Source organism: Zootoca vivipara, chromosome Z1 (assembly GCF_965207765.1).
Source record: "Zootoca vivipara chromosome Z1, rZooViv2.hap1.1, whole genome shotgun sequence".
In the NCBI taxonomy this organism is placed as follows: domain Eukaryota; kingdom Metazoa; phylum Chordata; class Lepidosauria; order Squamata; family Lacertidae; genus Zootoca; species Zootoca vivipara.
Window position 1 is genome coordinate 37,152,956 of NC_142583.1, and position 17,811 is coordinate 37,170,766.

At 40.2% G+C, this 17,811-nt stretch overlaps 1 protein-coding gene across 7 annotated transcripts in view; it reads right to left on the reverse strand.

Annotated features, from left to right (window-relative positions):
* DCLK2 (doublecortin like kinase 2) overlaps positions 1-17,811 on the reverse strand; it is an 84,458-nt gene that overhangs the window by 56,296 nt on the left and 10,351 nt on the right. For all 7 annotated transcript variants that reach the window (XR_004692494.2, XR_015947889.1, XR_015947890.1 and 4 more), the window contains exon 2: positions 6,388-6,722. Coding sequence is in view for 4 of the 7 variants with exons in the window: in XM_035113963.3 (XP_034969854.1) it covers positions 6,388-6,722 (335 nt within the window). In the remaining 3 variants the exon portion in view is untranslated. The remainder of the gene's footprint in view (positions 1-6,387; positions 6,723-17,811) is intronic.

A 17,811-nucleotide genomic window follows, 5' to 3' on the forward strand; every position in this document is an offset into this window, starting at 1 on the left:
ATAGAACTGTAGTTTTTTTAAAAGGGGGGGGGGCGAGTTCCAGGCAGAATGAAAGGCAGTCCAAAGGCAGATTACCATACATCAAAGCAACCCTCACACCATGGAGGTCTGACAAATTGGCAAGGATATTATAATATATGGGCAGGGTGCAGCTTAAAAGGATAACAAAGAAGCCGCTTTAATGAGAGAAGATAAAGTTGGGAGTTTCAATGGAATGGCATGCAGCTGGTTAAAATTGACAGACAAGTCAAAAAGGAATAGTGCAGGCTAGCAAAACAGCTTCCCATGCACCCTGTCTCATTCTCCCTAGCTATTTTTCTTCATTATTCACTTCGTTCCCACTTCTCTCAGTTATTTTTCTACTAGGTGTTGATATTATTTTCATCAGCTATCTAGTTTTCTATCGTTTCATTTTAAAGACCTAATTATTTGTTCTCTTTCAGCTTTTTTTCCAGTTGTGGAGCTAACATGTGATCTGCAGGTGCAATTTCGAGGTCAATAGTAGACACTAACCCAAAGAGAATCCCATCTCTCTTAAACAGACCTGACATTACAAAGGCCACTTCCTTGAATGACCCTCTTGGGGATAATGTTCTATCCTAACCTGTTTGTAGCCATATTTGAAATTATGTAAAACATGACATAGTTGTGTTTTTTTTAAAAAAGAAAAAACCCGAATGTTTTCCCATCAATTAGGACACATGCCTATACATTCTGTTCACAGTACAAGTAATGAGAAGCAAACGAAGGAGTCTGTAAGCTAATTTTCAGCTTCACCATATGATCTTGTGCACAGTGGAGAATAACATGGAATGAGGTGTACTGTTTCGGGAATGAAGGATAATACATGTATCCTTGATGTAGCACTGGGAACCAACCTTAGGCCTGTAAGAGAACAGCAGTCATTTGTATTTTATTTGAAAAACAGAAAACTGTAAGAGACAAGTGTTAATTCAGTAACCCTTTTTAAAGTCTGCAGAGGTAGTGCAAATAAGAACAAAGCTGTATCAAAGCAAAACCTTTTTTTTTTTTTAATTTTAAAATATCGTCTTTATTAAAGTTCATATTAAAATACAATTTCTTAAATTCATACATAACTAAACAAAGTAAAGGTATAGATAGTAAGGAAATCATACAAAATCATACAAAATCATAAATAATAGAAATAATACTGATAATATAACTCATAATAAAATAATAATATATAACATAAAAATATAACATAAAGAGGCTAACCTCACCCCACCTCATCTTTAGATTAAATTCACCTAAAGAATGCTCGTAATCATGGTAGAGTCAGGTGAGCCAAAAAGGAAACAAAAACAAAAACAAAAAAAAAAAACAAAGAAAAGAGAAAAAAAATAACAACAGAGAAAGCGAAAAACAGAGGACCAAAAGGAAGAGGGAGGGGGGAGAGGGAGGGGGAAAGAGAGAAAAGAAAAAAAGGAGGGAAAAAAGAAAAGAAAAGGGGAGGGGGGAAAAACAAACCAGTATTAAAAAAAAAAATACTAATTTATAAAAAAGAACTTCCGATTGTCGACTTAGCGTTTACTTATCCTTTTCCTCCTCTACTTGCTACCTCCTAGTTCTCTAAAAAAAAGGCTCACCTCCTTATCTTTGATAATTCACTCTCTTCATGCATTCTTTAAATTAAGCAAATCACCAACTCTGTCTTAATACCTTCTTTTTTGAAGTACTCTTCCACTAGTTGCCATTCGTTTTGGGTCTTCTGTCTAGGGACATTCCTAATTGCTGCCGTCATTTTGGCCAAATTCATATATTCCACCATCTTAATTTGCCAATCCTCCACCCCTGGCAGTTCTTCGCCCTTCCATTTCTGTGCTATCAATGTCCGGGCCGCTGCACTCCCATACAACAAAATACACCTCCTGTCTTTAGGCACACTGTCTGGAATCATGCTTAGTAAGAATATCTCTGGTGATTTTGTGAAGGTTAATTTTAGCATGCTTTTCATTTTCTCATATATTTTATTCCAGAAATCCTGCACACCTTCACACCACCACCAGCAATGCATATATGTACCTATGTTTTTATGACACTTCCAGCACTTGTTCGATTCCGATTTATAGATTCTCCCTATTTTCTGCGGTGTTAAGTGCCATCTGTAGGCCATTTTCATTATGTTTTCCTTTATTGCTGTACACGCTGTAAATCTTAAACTTTCGGACCACAGTTTATCCCACTGTACACTGTAGATAGTTCTCCCTATGTCTTGTGCCCATTTAACCATGCTGCACTTAACCACCTCATCTTTAAGATTCCACTCTAGCAAGTATTTATATAAATTAGTCAAATGTTTATCTTCTTTATCGAGTAATATTTCTTGTAATTTTGATTTTTTCTCTTGGAAGCCAATTAATTTATGTTTTTGGAATATACTTTGTATTTGATTGTACTGGAGCCAGCTTGTGCAATCTTCTTTTACCTGGTCGTATGATTTAAGTACATATTGCCCCTCTTTGTTTTCAATCAGTTCACGATATGTTATCCATCTTCCCTTCCTCACTCCTCCCTTCACCGATGTTATCTCAGTTGGTGATAACCACCAGGGGATCTTGGGTTCCAAAATCCTTTTATTCTCCTCCCAAACCTTAAACAGTGATTTTTTCACCACATGATCCGTAAGTTCTCTATACTTCTTCTCCCTTTCATTCATAAGGTACTCATGCCACCCATAATTATTTCTGAACCCCTCAATATCCAATAATTCCCTATCTTCCAAAATAATCCAATCTCTCACCCAACATAAATTTGCTGCTGCATAATATATTTTTAAATCAGGGACCCCCCACCCACCCCTTTCTTTGCTATCTGTTAAGAGTTTGTATTGAATCCTGGGTTTTTTGTTGTTCCAAATGAATTTACTTAATTCCCTCCTCCACTCTTCGAATACCTCATTTTTCTCTATAATCAAAGCAAAACCTATTTACTAATGTACCTTCCAGCTAGCATGCCAGAATATAAACTAGACTGCCAAACAGGCTAGTTGATGAAAAGCATTGCATTTAGCTCCCTTTCTCCAGTTCTTAACAAATGTATATTAACCTAGACTGGATGTGGAACAGAGTGTTTTCTTGTAGCAGCTGAGAGAAGAATGTGATTCATTCCATTCCATACCATCCTTTCCTGTTACAATCATTACTGCTTGGCTTCAGTTGCTCTGCCATATAGTTGGGTATCATTCAAGTGGTCAAGATTTCAACTTGAAATACTTGAAGGACTGCCTTTTCCCAATCTGGGACCTGTGTTCTGCAAGGGTGGGATGGAAAATACCGTCTTGTGATCTTGCTGATGGGCTTTTTGAGGGAATGTGGGATAGGAATCTTCTTGCTGGCAGCGTTTCAGTTCTGAAGATACAGCAATCACCCAGACTAATAATACCGGTAGTATTAGAAAGCAACTTTAAAACACATCTATTCATGCTGGCATTTGAGTGCTATTTAGGAAAACTAGTTAGAATTGGATATGGAATAACTGATTGGTTCAAAATTGGGAAAGGAGTATGATAAGGCTTATATTGTCTCCCTGCTTATTTAACTTATATGCAGAATTCATCATGCGAAAGGCTGGACTAGATGAATCCCAAACAGGAATTAAGATTGCCGGTAGAAATATCAATGCAGCGGAACCGAAGTTATGAGGGGGGAAATTGAAAAATTGTCCAGTAGCACCTTAAAGGTAAAGAGACCCCTGACCATTAGGTCCAGTCGTAACCGACTCTGGGGTTGCAGCGCTCATCTCGCGTTATTGGCCGAGGGAGCCAGCGTACAGCTTCCGGGTCATGTGGCCAGCATGACAAAGCCGCTTCTGGCGAACCAGAGCAGCACATGGAAACACAGTTTACCTTCCTGCTGTAGCGGTACCTATTTATCTACTTGCACTTTGATGTGCTTTTGAAATGCTAGGTGGGCAGAAGCTGGGACCGAGCAACGGGAGCTCACCCCATCGCGGGGATTCAAACTGCCGACCTTCTGATCAGCAAGCCTTAGGCTCTGTGGTTTAACCCACAGCGCCACCCGCATCCCTTAGAGACCTTAGGGACCAATTAAGTTTGTTCTGGGTATAAGCTTTTGTTTGCATGCGCACTTCTTCAGATACAATGAAGCAGAAGTCACTAGACCCTTATATATAGTGGGAGGGTGGGGTGGGGTACTTCTCAGATAGGTAGTAGGAGATGGGTGATTGACTCAATGGGTAATGAGGTTTTGAGTGTAATTTAATCCATAGAATCTGTGGCTAAAGTATATAGCCTTTCACTCTAAAAAGCAGCTTTCCATTAACCTTTGAAAGCATGTTTATACTAGCTTTAGGTACTGTTTCATTACAGAAGCCTAGTAACCTTCCTCAGAGAATTATCAAATGGCAAGTGTCTCCTTCCGCCTTTCTTTCACACAATCAAGATCTGTTGCCAAGCTAATATATTTCTGATAAAATGCGAAGGTTTTACACCACGTTCAGATTTAGATGCACAAATACATTGTCTACAGTTTATTAACAAACTGAGGTGATTTCATTTAAAACCAGGATCCCTGCTTCAAGTAAAGCGAATGCAAAAGTGGAACTAAACTGTGCAAAATGGAAAACTATATGGAAGAGGGGACAGAACTATCCCGAAGTGAAAATATCCTAAAGGTTTCCAGTCAGCCGGTCAAGAACAAGAACACATCACACTTTGTGGAACATTTTGTTGCTGGCCCCATTTGGGCACTACAAACTAAAATTGGTAGTGGATTTGGATTTTGTCATGGTGAAACCCTTGGCATATTGGAGTAGGGATTTAGTGGAATCTATTAGCTGGCTTCAGTAAATTACAAGACTATGCTGTGTTGTTACTAAGTACACTAAGTACTCCTAACAGAGAGATCAATAACTGCAGCTGAAGCCGTATTGTTTAGAGCCGCCATAAGGGACAAAAAGACATGTTTTTGTTTTGCTTTTTTTAAAAAAACAAAAACAAATTTGTATTTTTTCCCTAATCTATTCCACTCACATTGGCAGTTTCAGCTGTGCCTCATAAAGAGCCTAGAATAAAGCTTGGAGGTTATTTCTACAATCAAGATTCTGGGGCTCAGTTATCAACAATGTTATCCCAAATCCATTCTGTTTCAGTAATATTTGACTACTACCTTGGGTCATTGACACTGTGGGTGTCCATGGAACTGTGAATTCAGTGCGCCACAGATAACACTCCTGGTGATTATATGACCTTTTCTCACATAAGGAAAATTAAGTAATACAGGAGTCCCAGATCCATGCTGAGTATTATTGAACGTAAATAGATGGTATAGCCTTGAAGAGTGCAATATATTTTAGATATATATTTTTTAAAAAAATATGTACACCTGCGTCTTTAGGCAAGGCAAAGATCTGAAATGTATCCAAGTAAATAGGTGCCACACAGACTCAATATTTTCCTGTTTGAATAAGATTCAGTCAGTAGCTGAACAAAGGAGAAGCATGACACTTTCACAGTCACATGATACTTGGACCCATTCTGGTTGACAAAGATTATTCCATAATCTGCTATTTATCTTCTCCCACAGTAGCTTGCGAAGCAGTTTACTTTTATAGCATGGGCTGCAGTTTTGTCAATGGGGTTTGTGGAGAGAAAGAAAGCTATACCTTCTTATATAATAGTATATATATGTTAATCTGTGGCTCCAAGCATACTGTGATTCAGCATAAATCACATTCTCTTACCAGAAAGCATGCTTTAACATTTGGGAGGAAATCTCTCTTGTTTTAAGAGCTTACCATGTTTAAAAGTCTCGTGTAGGTGTAGGTGTTCAAGGTCTTATTAAATTCAAAAATCAAACCCGATGTTTGTTTTTTTAAAATTCATCTATTTCTTATGTGTCAAGGAGGAAATTTCACAATATATATTTTTATAACATGCTGAACTGTGCATTTCGAAAAGAGAAAGTGGAACACAATTAGCTATTTAGAATTGAGCTTCTAACAGACTCCTTTCAGTCTCTTCCAACATTACAATGATATATTAAAAAAAGTGCTGCCCAAGCAGATTTGGAGGCATGAGCAATTTACCTCATTAGAAAACAAGTTCAATCAGTTGGTAATTGGAAGCAAAGTACCTTGTCTGCCAAACTCTATAGTGTGCTTTCATCATGTTAAACTGCAGGAGGACAATACAAGTAAATGAACTTTCATCTAGGCATTGCCACAATAAAAGAAAAAGGCTATTTCAATTTCATGAAGGCAGGAATTGTGTTATATTGTCCAATGGAGTAAGGGGAAGATGTTTGATGAGATTAGCTTGACAAGTACAGCTCAACACTGGAAAAAGTTCACTCTGGGTCACTTGAATATTTCATGTAAATTTAAGATTGTCTTATAAATTCATCTTACCTGTTTTCCATCCAGTGTGCAAATTCTCTTGACAACTCCAGAATCTAACTTAATAGCGTCTGTTATATCAGTCAACACCTGGTCAAAGGAATGAGCAGTCTTTTTATTCAGCAAAATCCTCACAGCTTTCCGTGGCTTCACTCCACTCCGTATAACGGTTACCAGCTTGGGTTTAATGAAGTCTTTGCTCTCCTTCAGTTCACTTCTTGCAGATGTCAAAGATGTGAGGGATCGAGATGACACAGATTTTATGTTGACAGACCAATTAGGATTAACGTTCTTAGTGTAATCAACTTTCCGAAATGGCTCATTGGATGCACAGACATAGCTTTCACCTGGTGTAGAAGATTGGAGACAAAACGCAAACATTACTATTTCTTTCATTCCATTGAGTTATTTAATCTCCTTTGTATTCACCTGATATATACCATCTACCTCATAGGTTTGAGAATGATTTGGATTTAAACCTATCATTGCACAAAAGTTAAAAAAGAAACCACCACCCCATCAATTTGATTTCAACTGGATATCTTTCAGGCATCAGATACTAGATAATAATTCACCTATTAAAGTGTTAAAAAAACAACAAAGATTAATCTGGCTGAAAATTTCTCCATAACATCTGATTCAGATGTTATGGAGAAATAGAGTACCATCAACATACTGATGGCACCTCACCCTGAAACTCCTAATGATCACTCCCAATGGCTTCATGTAGGTATTAAATAGCACTGGCAATAGGACAGTCGCCTGCGGCACCTCATAACATAGAAAGGCACTCTTCCAATGCTACTTTCTGGATTCGGTTCTGAAGGTAGGATTGGAACCACTGTTATGCAATGCACCCAATTCCCATTGCTGAGAGCTGGTCCAGGAGGATACCATGGTTGATGGCATCAAATGCCGATGAGAAATCAAGAAGCAGAAGCACTCCCTCTGCCCCGCTCTCTGCTGAGGTTATCCATTAGGGTGATCAAGACAGACTTCGTTACACGGCCAGGCCTGAACACAAATGGGATGGATCTAAATCAGGCATCCCCAAACTTCGGCCCTCAAGATGTTTTGGACTACAATTCCCATCTTCCCTGACCATTGGTCCTGTTAGCTTGGGTCTAGGGATCATGGGAGTTGTAGGCAAAACATCTGGAGGGCCGCAGTTTGGGGATGCCTGATCTAAATAATCTGTGTCTTCCCAAAACACCTACAATTGTCCCACCATGGCCCTCTCCATCACCTTCCCCAAGAAAGGAGTATTGGCAACTGGCCAAAAGCTGTTCTAATTCAAAAGGTCCAAAGCCAGTTTCTCTAGGAGTGGTCACACCACTGCCTCTTCCAATGCAGCACGGACCACCCCCTCATGTAGCATAGCATTAACCACATTCTGGACAAAACCAGACCCTCTCTGATGGCCTCTAAAAGTCTGGTAGTTGTTTTTCTCTTTGACATCTGGTGGGAGGGCATTCCACAGGGCGGGTGCCACTACCGAGAAGGCCCTCTGCCTGGTTCCCTGTAGCTGGGCTTCCTGCAGCGAGGGAACTGCGAGAAGACCCTCGGCACTGGATCTCAGTGTCCGGGCAGAACGATGGAGGTGGAGACACTCCTTCAGGTATACTGGACCGAGGCCATTTAGGGCTTTAAATGTCAGCACCAACACTTTGAATTGTGCTCGGAAACATATTGGGAGAGTTTCCTTCCTGAAATCCTGGAGCGTCACTGCCAGTCTGTGTATAAAACTGAGCTAGATGGACCAATGATCTGACTCTGTTCCTGTTACAGAGTTGCTTTCCATTCTACAGATTTCATTCTTTTCTACCTGCTCCTTGCCTGGTGTAGCTGCAAGGCCCATAACTACTCTGAGCTCAACACCTGTATCGGCTTGAGATGTGCCTTTGGTGGAAGATTTGAGAGATACCTATCTCTCTGACCTGTTTTAATAATGTTATTTCTTTCTATGCAACAGAAGTACATGGAAAAGTACTTGCGAAAGAAGATAAAAGGATTATGTTGAGCCATTTAAGTTTTTAAGAGTCACTTTCCCACACTGTTTTGAAACTTATAAAACGGTAGCATATGAAAACACAGATCAGATATAGATAGTAACCTCCTCCTCTGATTGCATCACATGGTTTATTTATTTCAGTCTGTATCTCTTACACTCCCTAAGGTTCATGATGTACAGCAAGTTTAAAAACAGACTGAAACGATAAACTCTGAAAGGTAAATTAGATAATGAAAAGGGCTATTAAATTAACCCACACCAGCTTATCTGCCACAATTATCAAACAGAAAAGCCTTGCACTCTTCAGTAAGATGCTCATGATTCTATAGTTGTTGGCAGAAACTAAGAATTCTCTTTTATGCACTGCTGTCATAATCACAGAGCACCAGAAGTGCTCTTAAGATTGAGAAGTTATAGAGAAGCAGGGTCTGCAGAAACCATCATTTCCAGTACCCATTATAAAATGCAAAATACACAGACTCCAAAGATTTTGGAGAACATGATAACGTGAATGTGATTAAGTTCTAAGTTGGTCTTGAGTCTAATAGTCATGATGGGAGTTGTGAAAAGACAGTGTTTACAAGGTATGAACACACTAGAGCTGTCCAGTGCTTCCAAAGCTTAAAACTAGCCCTTAGCTTACACCTAACGTAATGTAGCAGGGAAATGCAAACCTTTGGAAATTTCAGCTTTTTAATCCTCCACAAGATTACATTGCTGCATTCTGCATCTTTTAGCACTCATGTAAGGGTAGCTCCACACACAGCACCTTCAGTAGCTAAGCCCAGGTGCTACAGAAATATGAGTGACAGCTGCCAAGTCCATATCCATAAGAACGATTTATTTCTGCATCCGGTGGAAAAAGTTGCACAGGACTTCTGTGCAAACAACTAGACAAGAAGTGCTTCGAATCTACCAGCTCAATGTCACTCATAAAGCTATCCCAATTCAAGGTCAAAAGTTCTTCCAATTCCATTGTAAATATGCTTACACTATATATTCATTTTTAACCTTTTTGGCAGTAAGCATTGTCAGCTGTCTTTTAGTTCTCATAGTAGTACTTCATTCCTATTTACATACATAAATGCATTGCCTCTTTTAGCTGCCTTGCCTTCAAGCTTTTCTGCTTTTGTCAATATCTATGACATCACCGGCTAAATCTGTATGTTCTCAAATAGTTGCTTCACATACTCTGCCTCCCAAGTATATAAGCCACCTATTTAGTTCCTTGTGAAATCACTGCTTCAAAATATTCTGCAGATATTACCCATACCCACACAAAAATGTTTCAGAGAGACATTTCCACATATAAATGGGTAGTTCCATTTTATTTGATGCTGTAATGTATCTTATCATCACATGGACTGTCAAGTTTCATGCACATCTTGCCAACAAGCTTTGCAACCCAAAATACAAACATATATTTTTGTTACTATAGAATAATGTAAATAATTGTAAAGATACAATCCTATACTTACTCGGGAGCAAGTCCCATTGAACTTGGTGAGGCTTACTTCTAAATAAATTTGTACAGGAATGTGCTATAGAGTATTTGTGTGAATTTAAATTTTCCTCATGCAATCTTTTTAATGTTTTTGTTTAAATTGTTGCTCCTTTTTCTTTATTTGCTTTTCTTTTATTCAAAAACCTTTGTTTTTGAGTCTTGCTCAGACATCTATGGATTGAATCCAGAATTAGCTATGCTTAAAGCAAAAACCACTGAAAATCAATGCAAGTTAAATTACTCATACTGTACTTAAATTCCAATGATTTATAGATGTACTCAAAATATGGTGGTGTCTGGATTCAACTCATTATGTTTGACATTACAATAAAATATAATATAAAAATAGCAAGTATTTGGAAGTATTTTGCATCAGTCACGAGTTCCTGCTTATAAATGCTACCAAACTGAAAGGAAAGAAAAGTCTAAGGTGTAAATGAGAGAGAAGCCCTGCCAGTGGGTCTGGAGACATAATGTGTAGGGCAGGGGTCTGCAACCTGCGGCTCAGGAGCCGCATGTGGCTCTTTTACACCTTTGCTGCGGCTCCGGAGCGGATACGAGGGGAGGAGGCGCCCGAGCCATGCGCCGCCTGAGCCATGTGGCGGCGCCTGCCATGCCCGCCAGACACTCGCGCGGTGCCCACCGCCGCCGGAGCACACAGCTGCGGCGACGCGCTGTGCGCCTGCGCCCCGCACGGCGCCCGCCGGAGTCCACAACTCCGCTGTGTGCGTGCGCTGTGCAAAAAGGACGCAAGGTGACGTTAGCAGCCCGGGGAGCGTGGTCGGCCCCCTCACTGCATCAGCCCCTCCCCGCCGCATTTCTGCAGCCAATAGGCTCACGGGGGCGGAGTTATTTATTTTTTTAAACGGGCGCGCTTCTTCCCGCCCAGCAGCAGAAAAGGCTTGCGGGCTCGGAGCGCGTGTTTGCTGCTGCTGCTCCTGCCTGCGGCCTGCCTGTGGCCTCCTGCCGGCCTGGTCAGGAGATTGAGGTAGATGTATTAATCAATGGGTTGATTCAATATGAGGAAATTTTATAAGTTCACTTGATGGGAGCAACACACATGAAACCATACAGGTGTCCTAATAAGGGAGTCAGAGTTTTGCCCATTCCCAGTAATCAAGGCAGCCCAAACTCATAAGGCAGTGGTTGCTGGTGCCCATTCCCAGTCATAGCTGCCAAGTTTTCCCTTTTCTCACGAGGAAGCCTATTCAGCATAAGGGAATTTCCCTTAAAAAAAGGGAGAACTTGGCAGCTATGTTCCCAGTAATCAAGGCAGCCCAAACTCAAAGTTATTTTTATAATGACAAGGATGGCATTGGGCCCTCATTATTAAGTATTATTTACATCAGGCACTGATTATGATTTATGGTGCACTGGGGCCCTGATTAATTTTCTATGGCATTTTGGGGCATTGATTATTGGGCATAGCAAATTTTGCTATGGGGCCCTCTGATTTCTAATTACGTCCCTGTTTTGCGGCTCCCAGTTTATTTTTTTTCTTCGGAAACGGGTCCAAGTGGCTCTTTTTGTCTTAAAGGTTGCAGACACCTGGTGTAGGGCAAGCAAGTGGGGGGGGAGGAACAATCCCCCAGGCAAAACACAGGAATGTTTTCAGCACTTCTCCCCTACGTCTTCATGACCCGTGCCTTCTAGACACCGGGCACATATTCAGATATCTTGCAGAGTAAAATGCAGAAGGACTGAGGCAGAGGTGTGTGCTACAAACTACAGTACCGTACTTTTATTACTAAGTATAAGGCAGAACAAAAGAAAGCATGTCTCCTCTCGCTGAGAGAAGTCCGGAAAAAACCAACAACGAACGGAAACAGAATACAGCAAACATCCGCTCCCGTGATTCCAACAATCTGTGGAATACATAAACACAGTCTTGTGACTGCACAGTGAGAGGAATAGAAACCTAACATAATGAACATTTAGAAACACATCAGAATGTTCCTAAGAGTGAAAAGCAGTCAAGGTGACTTGGAAGACTCTTTGGACCATGATATCCATAATCACTGTATCTCCTGTGTATTTCCATTTCAAACAGCTCAGTCATTAGCAGTCCCCAAACACATCCTGAAACTACATAAGAACACTAATGCCACTACATTGTCAAAAGCAGGGATGAATGAGAATTTCAATTTGGCATGCATTTGGAGCAGACTCTTATCAAATGTGCACATTCTAAAACAATGTATGAACTGAAACCGAGGCAACCTTCTAAATTTGCACATATCTAAATTTGGTGATGCAGTTAGGCAAGTGAGCAATGTTTTGCAAAACTACATATATTAGGGGGAACATGTGCAGAAAAATTAATTTATTAGTGAAAATATCATACAAACCCCCCTTTTTAAAAATAAAAACCCCCACAATACAGTAGCTGCAAAATGTGGAGGATTGAGTTTAGGATTGTGCACCCGTGAAACTGAGAAAACCAAAATGGACAGATCCTTCCATCCCGAATCAGAAAAAAAGCAAAGTTGGCTATCAATAGGACAATCACCTGACTCCAGATTGCATTCAGCAGTTCATCTTACACACTTAGCAGGCAATGTCCCAAGAGGAGTGTATCAGAAATCTAAGCAATAACTATTTGAAACACTCTGAAAACTGTATGCCAAGTATATTGAACAACTCAGCAGATGTCAGGCAAATATCTGCCAAGCATATTGACATTTCAACAATACTTTATGTTCAACAGTATGAAATATTACTAAGGTATCTAAAAGGATTAACAGTTAATTTCCTCTGTCAATGTCCAAACAATGTGTACATCAACAACCCTACCACAGACTTGACACTACATTAACTGATATAGGTCTCAGAGGTGGATTTAGGGCTGTCTGACTGGTTGCACTCAGTGGTGAAGCTACCTGCTCTGGCACCAGGAGCGGCGTACATCCGGGGGCATGGCTGGCACGCGTCCCGGGGGCGCAGTGTGTGCCGGGGGTGTGCGGTGAGCGCTGTGTCCCAGGGTCGGGGGCGATGTCACCTCCCCAGATGGTACCCAGGGCGGTTGCACTGCACTAGGAGTGGTTGCACTGCACTAGGAGCCAACCCTATATAGAGAGCACTGCGTAGTGAACTGAGCAGAACGGAAGGTGAGAGGCAGAGAGGAAGTGAATTTTGGCTTCATGCAGAGCACCGTTGAAATCTGATAGACCGAAGTCTGTCCCTGTAAGTCTAGCAATCAAATGATAGACAATTGTTACCGAAGCTACAGTGATACTTATTTCTAAGAACAGTGCAATCCTATATGGTTTGAGCATAGCCCCCCAAACATATCCTTTGCATCTGTGGGTGAGATTAATTAAAATGGATTAATATACATGGGTGACAATAAAGTTGTCCAATTTTTTAAATGTAGCAATTTCACAGTAATAATAGTTCAGATGCATAAATCTACTTGACACCATGCATGCCAAAGTACTTTTGGACAGAATTTTGCAAATTCCAGGCCCTGTAGAGAAAGTAAAGTGATAATTAAGAAGGAGTGCTAAAATGATTGTCCATCATTTTTATAAGCCAGAGTGCTTGGATTTAAGACAGACTGGTTCCATTAATGCTTATAGGACTAAGTTTAGAAAAAACGCAAGTGTTTTAAGTTTAAATGGATTGTAGTGAGTACTCAGCCAATTATATTTGTTTCCATATGGTACTTTGGAATAAGGTTTATTCAGTTGTATTTATTATCACATTTGTTTCAGTTACATGCATTAAGAGCCTTAGATTTGCTCTCCTAGTAGTATTTCAACTCTGAAACATTGTAAACAACTGACTTGCTTGGATAAGCTAGCAAGTCAAATCCTCATGGAACAGGTTAAGAGAAGTGCAAATTATGATAATCACATAAAGCAGGATTGCAGCCCTTTTCACCTTGGAAAAAAGGCCAGGCTGATGTTTCAGACATAAGTGTGTAAGCTATGAAAAGACGTAACTACAGTGGTACCTCTACTTACGAATTTAATGCGTTCCGAACGCACATTCGTAAGTCGAAAAAATTTGTAAGTCGAATCCCATAGGAATGCATTGGGAGAAAAAATTCGTAAGTCGAAGCAACCCTATCTAAAAATTCGTAAGTAGAAAAAATCCTATCTAAACCGCATCCAAGATGGCGGACGGAGCTCTGTTGGTAAGTAGAAACATTCGTGAGTAGAGTTATTCGTAAGCAGAGGTACCACTGTATCTGAAGCTGCAATCCTATACCCAGTTCCCTGGGACTTACTTTTGAGTAGCTATGTGCTGAGGATTGCACCAACAATTTTATCATCTCCGAAACAGGTGACTGTGTTGGTTTATAAATGGAAATTGCTAGCATTTGGTTCCTCCCCCTAACCCCCCATCCTATAGAACACAAATATAATGTTACGCTCCAAGGGAAACCTACTTATTCATGACCACATTTTATATATCTTGTACACATAAAAACACTGAATTTGATTATATAGTTTATTATGCAGTAGATGCTGTAGTCTGCATAAACATTCCAGTGGTTTTTAAACATATGATTTTAATCTCAAAGGCTCTTCACTTTCAGATCCCCCCCCCCCGATGCTGCACTTATTAATTCCCCTCAGAAAGCTAACATCAATTTGCAGAAATAATTTCTCTCTTGGGCTATAGTCAACATTTATGCTTTTGCTAATGAAATATTTTTATGCATTGGTTACACTGGGTTCAATGATGCTAAGAAATGTGTTATAGGCTTGCGATGCAAATTTAAGCATGGCAGATGATTTAGCCATACATTTCAAATAAACAAATGTATCTTTAAATAGGAGATGAAAGGTCCTCAGTCCAAACCTATTTAGATATTCTTAGTTTTTTTATGGTTCCCATTTCCAAAATCTCTCATGAAGTGATTTTTTTCTATCTACCACTCAGATACATTTACAATTTGCTGGAAAACTAGAAAGATTTATATATGAGTGTTTGCAAAGGTCAGATTTTAGATTAAAGGTAAAGGGACCCCTGACCATTAGGTCCAGTCATGACTGACTCTGGGGTTGCAGCGCTCATCTCACGTTATTGGCCAAGGGAGCCGGTGTACAGCTTCCAGGTCATGTGGCCAACATGACAAAGCCGCTTCTGGCAAACCAGAGCAGCACTCGGAAATGCCGTTTACCTTCCCGCTGTAGTGGTACCTATTTATCTACTTGCACTTTGTCGTGCTTTCGAACTGCTAGGTTGGCAGGAGCTGGGACCGAGCAACAGGAGTTCACCCCGTTGCAGGGATTCGAACCGTCAACCTTCTGATCGGCAAGCCCTAGGCTCTGTGGTTTAACCCACAGCGCCACCTGCGTCCCTAAATTTTAGATTAGGCAAGCCATTATCCACTTACATCATATTTGTGAACAATATCCCAAGTTGCCACATGTAGCAATATGCTTGTAGAAAGTAAACAAACAATATTTCAAATGAATCCCCTTTAAATAAGTACAGTAAAATGCACAAATTTGACACTCAAGTGTCAACTATGGATATTATATGGACTCAAATATGTACTAAGGCTCAAGACAAAACCAAGTATGAGAACTACAGAACTAGTAGTATACTAATAGTACACTGTTAGTAACCATCTGAAACCATCCAGACTATCCTGAAGGAGTGTCTGCCATTCTGTTGAAGCATTTTGGCAGAGATATGAAGATGTTGACAGTCTGATATTTACAATGCATATATATCAGCAAAGGATGTAGGATGATGCTGGCAGTTTTTGACTAATGTCTTTTTATGCAGAGATATAGCTACAGACAAATAAATCAATTTTGAGATGTTATACAATCTTTGTTCCTACCACCTGCCCCTATGATTAGAATATTTACATACGGACTCCCTCTCCTGCACCAAGAGGATTGTATTCATTGACATGAGGTATTCCAGAGTTCCACTGTAAAGAAATTGTAAAAAAAAAATTCAGGAAAATTGCTGGCTTTTATTCATCCATACAATATTGCATCCTATAAAGAGTGTGGATTAGATAAGGCACAAAATTATTGTGGTTTCTGAACATGAGGGGGAAACAGAAACATGTGTCTCAACAATACTGCTCATGACTCGTCAGGCAAAAATTTATGTCACTAACACTAGGGGGGTTCTTGTCAAAAATATTGTTGATGCCATCTGCCACTGAATTAAACATTAGGAGCTTCTTAAGACAAAGAGTGAAAGTTGCCAATGGAGGTATGCTAATGTTCTAGTAACACAAGCACTTTGAAGCAAACCTTGCATTTTACTCCCAATATAAATCATGCACATACAAATGACTGACCCTCAACATTAGCAAGACATGACTCTATTCAGAACTGCTTTAGTTCTGAGCAAAATGTCAACTACCGTATATTCCGGCATATAAGACGACTGGGTGTATAAGACGACCCCCAACTTTTCCAGTTAAAATATAGAGTTTGGGATATACCCGCCGTATAAGAAATACGACCTGGCGTATAAGACAACCCCTGACTTTTGAGAAGATTTTCCTGGGTTAAAAAGTAGTCTTATACGCAGGAATATACAGTAGTTATTCTTGCTGGTTTCCATCTTTAGTAACAGGCTGCCTTGTCATAATATGCCAGCACACGAGGATGTTAAATAGTCTAGGAAAACATACACAATTCTTCTGGAAGCACCATCTGAAGTAAAAATAAAAAATAAAAAATTGAAACACCACAGAAAGTGGAAATGTCATTCCACTTTCGTCATCTCATTGTCATCTTTAAGCGTCAGGCTGTGCTTACACAATGAGTTTCTTCTGCTGAAAGAATCCACTTCAATTGCTTTAACAGTCTAACTCCTATATTGTAGAAGATTTAAGGAACAGGACAACACATTTCTCCTTAAACATCTTGCCTGCTGACCTCTTCGTTTTCTCTCTTGAGTTTCTTTAAGATTTTTTAAGTGACCAAGCTACCCTACAGCTAAGCAAAGGCTTTAACAACAACAGCAGCAGCAACAATGCATAATATGCATACTGTAGTCCTAAATGCCACTCACTTGCTGCAGAAATGTAAACATGTTTTGCTTTGCCATATTAACATTATTTTTTTCCCTAGTCGACCTACAGAAGTACTAACATACTTCTTTTTCTCTCTTTAAGTAGACTGTTTCTAACGAGAACAGAAGAAGAGTATACTGGATTAGACCTATGGGTCAACCAGTATGAGGCAATACACTACTTAGTTATCAGGGTTAGAATCATCCTTAAAACAGAAGCAAGAGACTCCTGTAGCATTTTAAGGACTGATAAATTATTTATTTATTAAACTTATTAGTTGCTATTCTTACAAAAGCAGCTCAAGGTGGCTTACAACAATAAAGTAACAAGCACATACATTAAAACCACCATTAAACAAAACAAAAAGCATAATATTGAAGGTGCCTCAAGACACAGTGGTACCTTGGTTTACAAACACAATTGGTTCCTGTGAGGGGGAAAGAGTACAGAGAGCCCCCCCCATCCTGAGAAGCAGTTCCTCAACCAGCAGCGGTGCCAGCGGGGAGGGGGAAGAGTCCAGTGAGGAAGGAGGAGAGAGGAGACGGGGCTCTGGCAGGATAGCAGAGCCTCTGCTGCACGAGGGAGAGGAAGAGAGAGAGGGGGAAGAGGGGGAGAAGGAAAACATGGAAAGGAGACCCTTTTTCCCTTCGGTTCCGGAATTACGCAGGAGGAAGCAAGGGAGGAGATTTGGGGTGCCCAGACTCTTATGTTGGAAGAAGACGCGAAACGCGCCATTCCAGGGTTCTGGGTCCGACTGAGAGCATGTGTCCTGTATAGCTCTAGCACTGTAAATAACCTGCACTTAATAAAAGCATGAAAAGGCAAAGGTCTGGAGAGTTGTTACTCTAGAGTAGTCGCAACGCATCCCCTGTGACAGTCCCAAAAGTCTGTACTTAACCTGAAGCATACTTAACCTGAAGT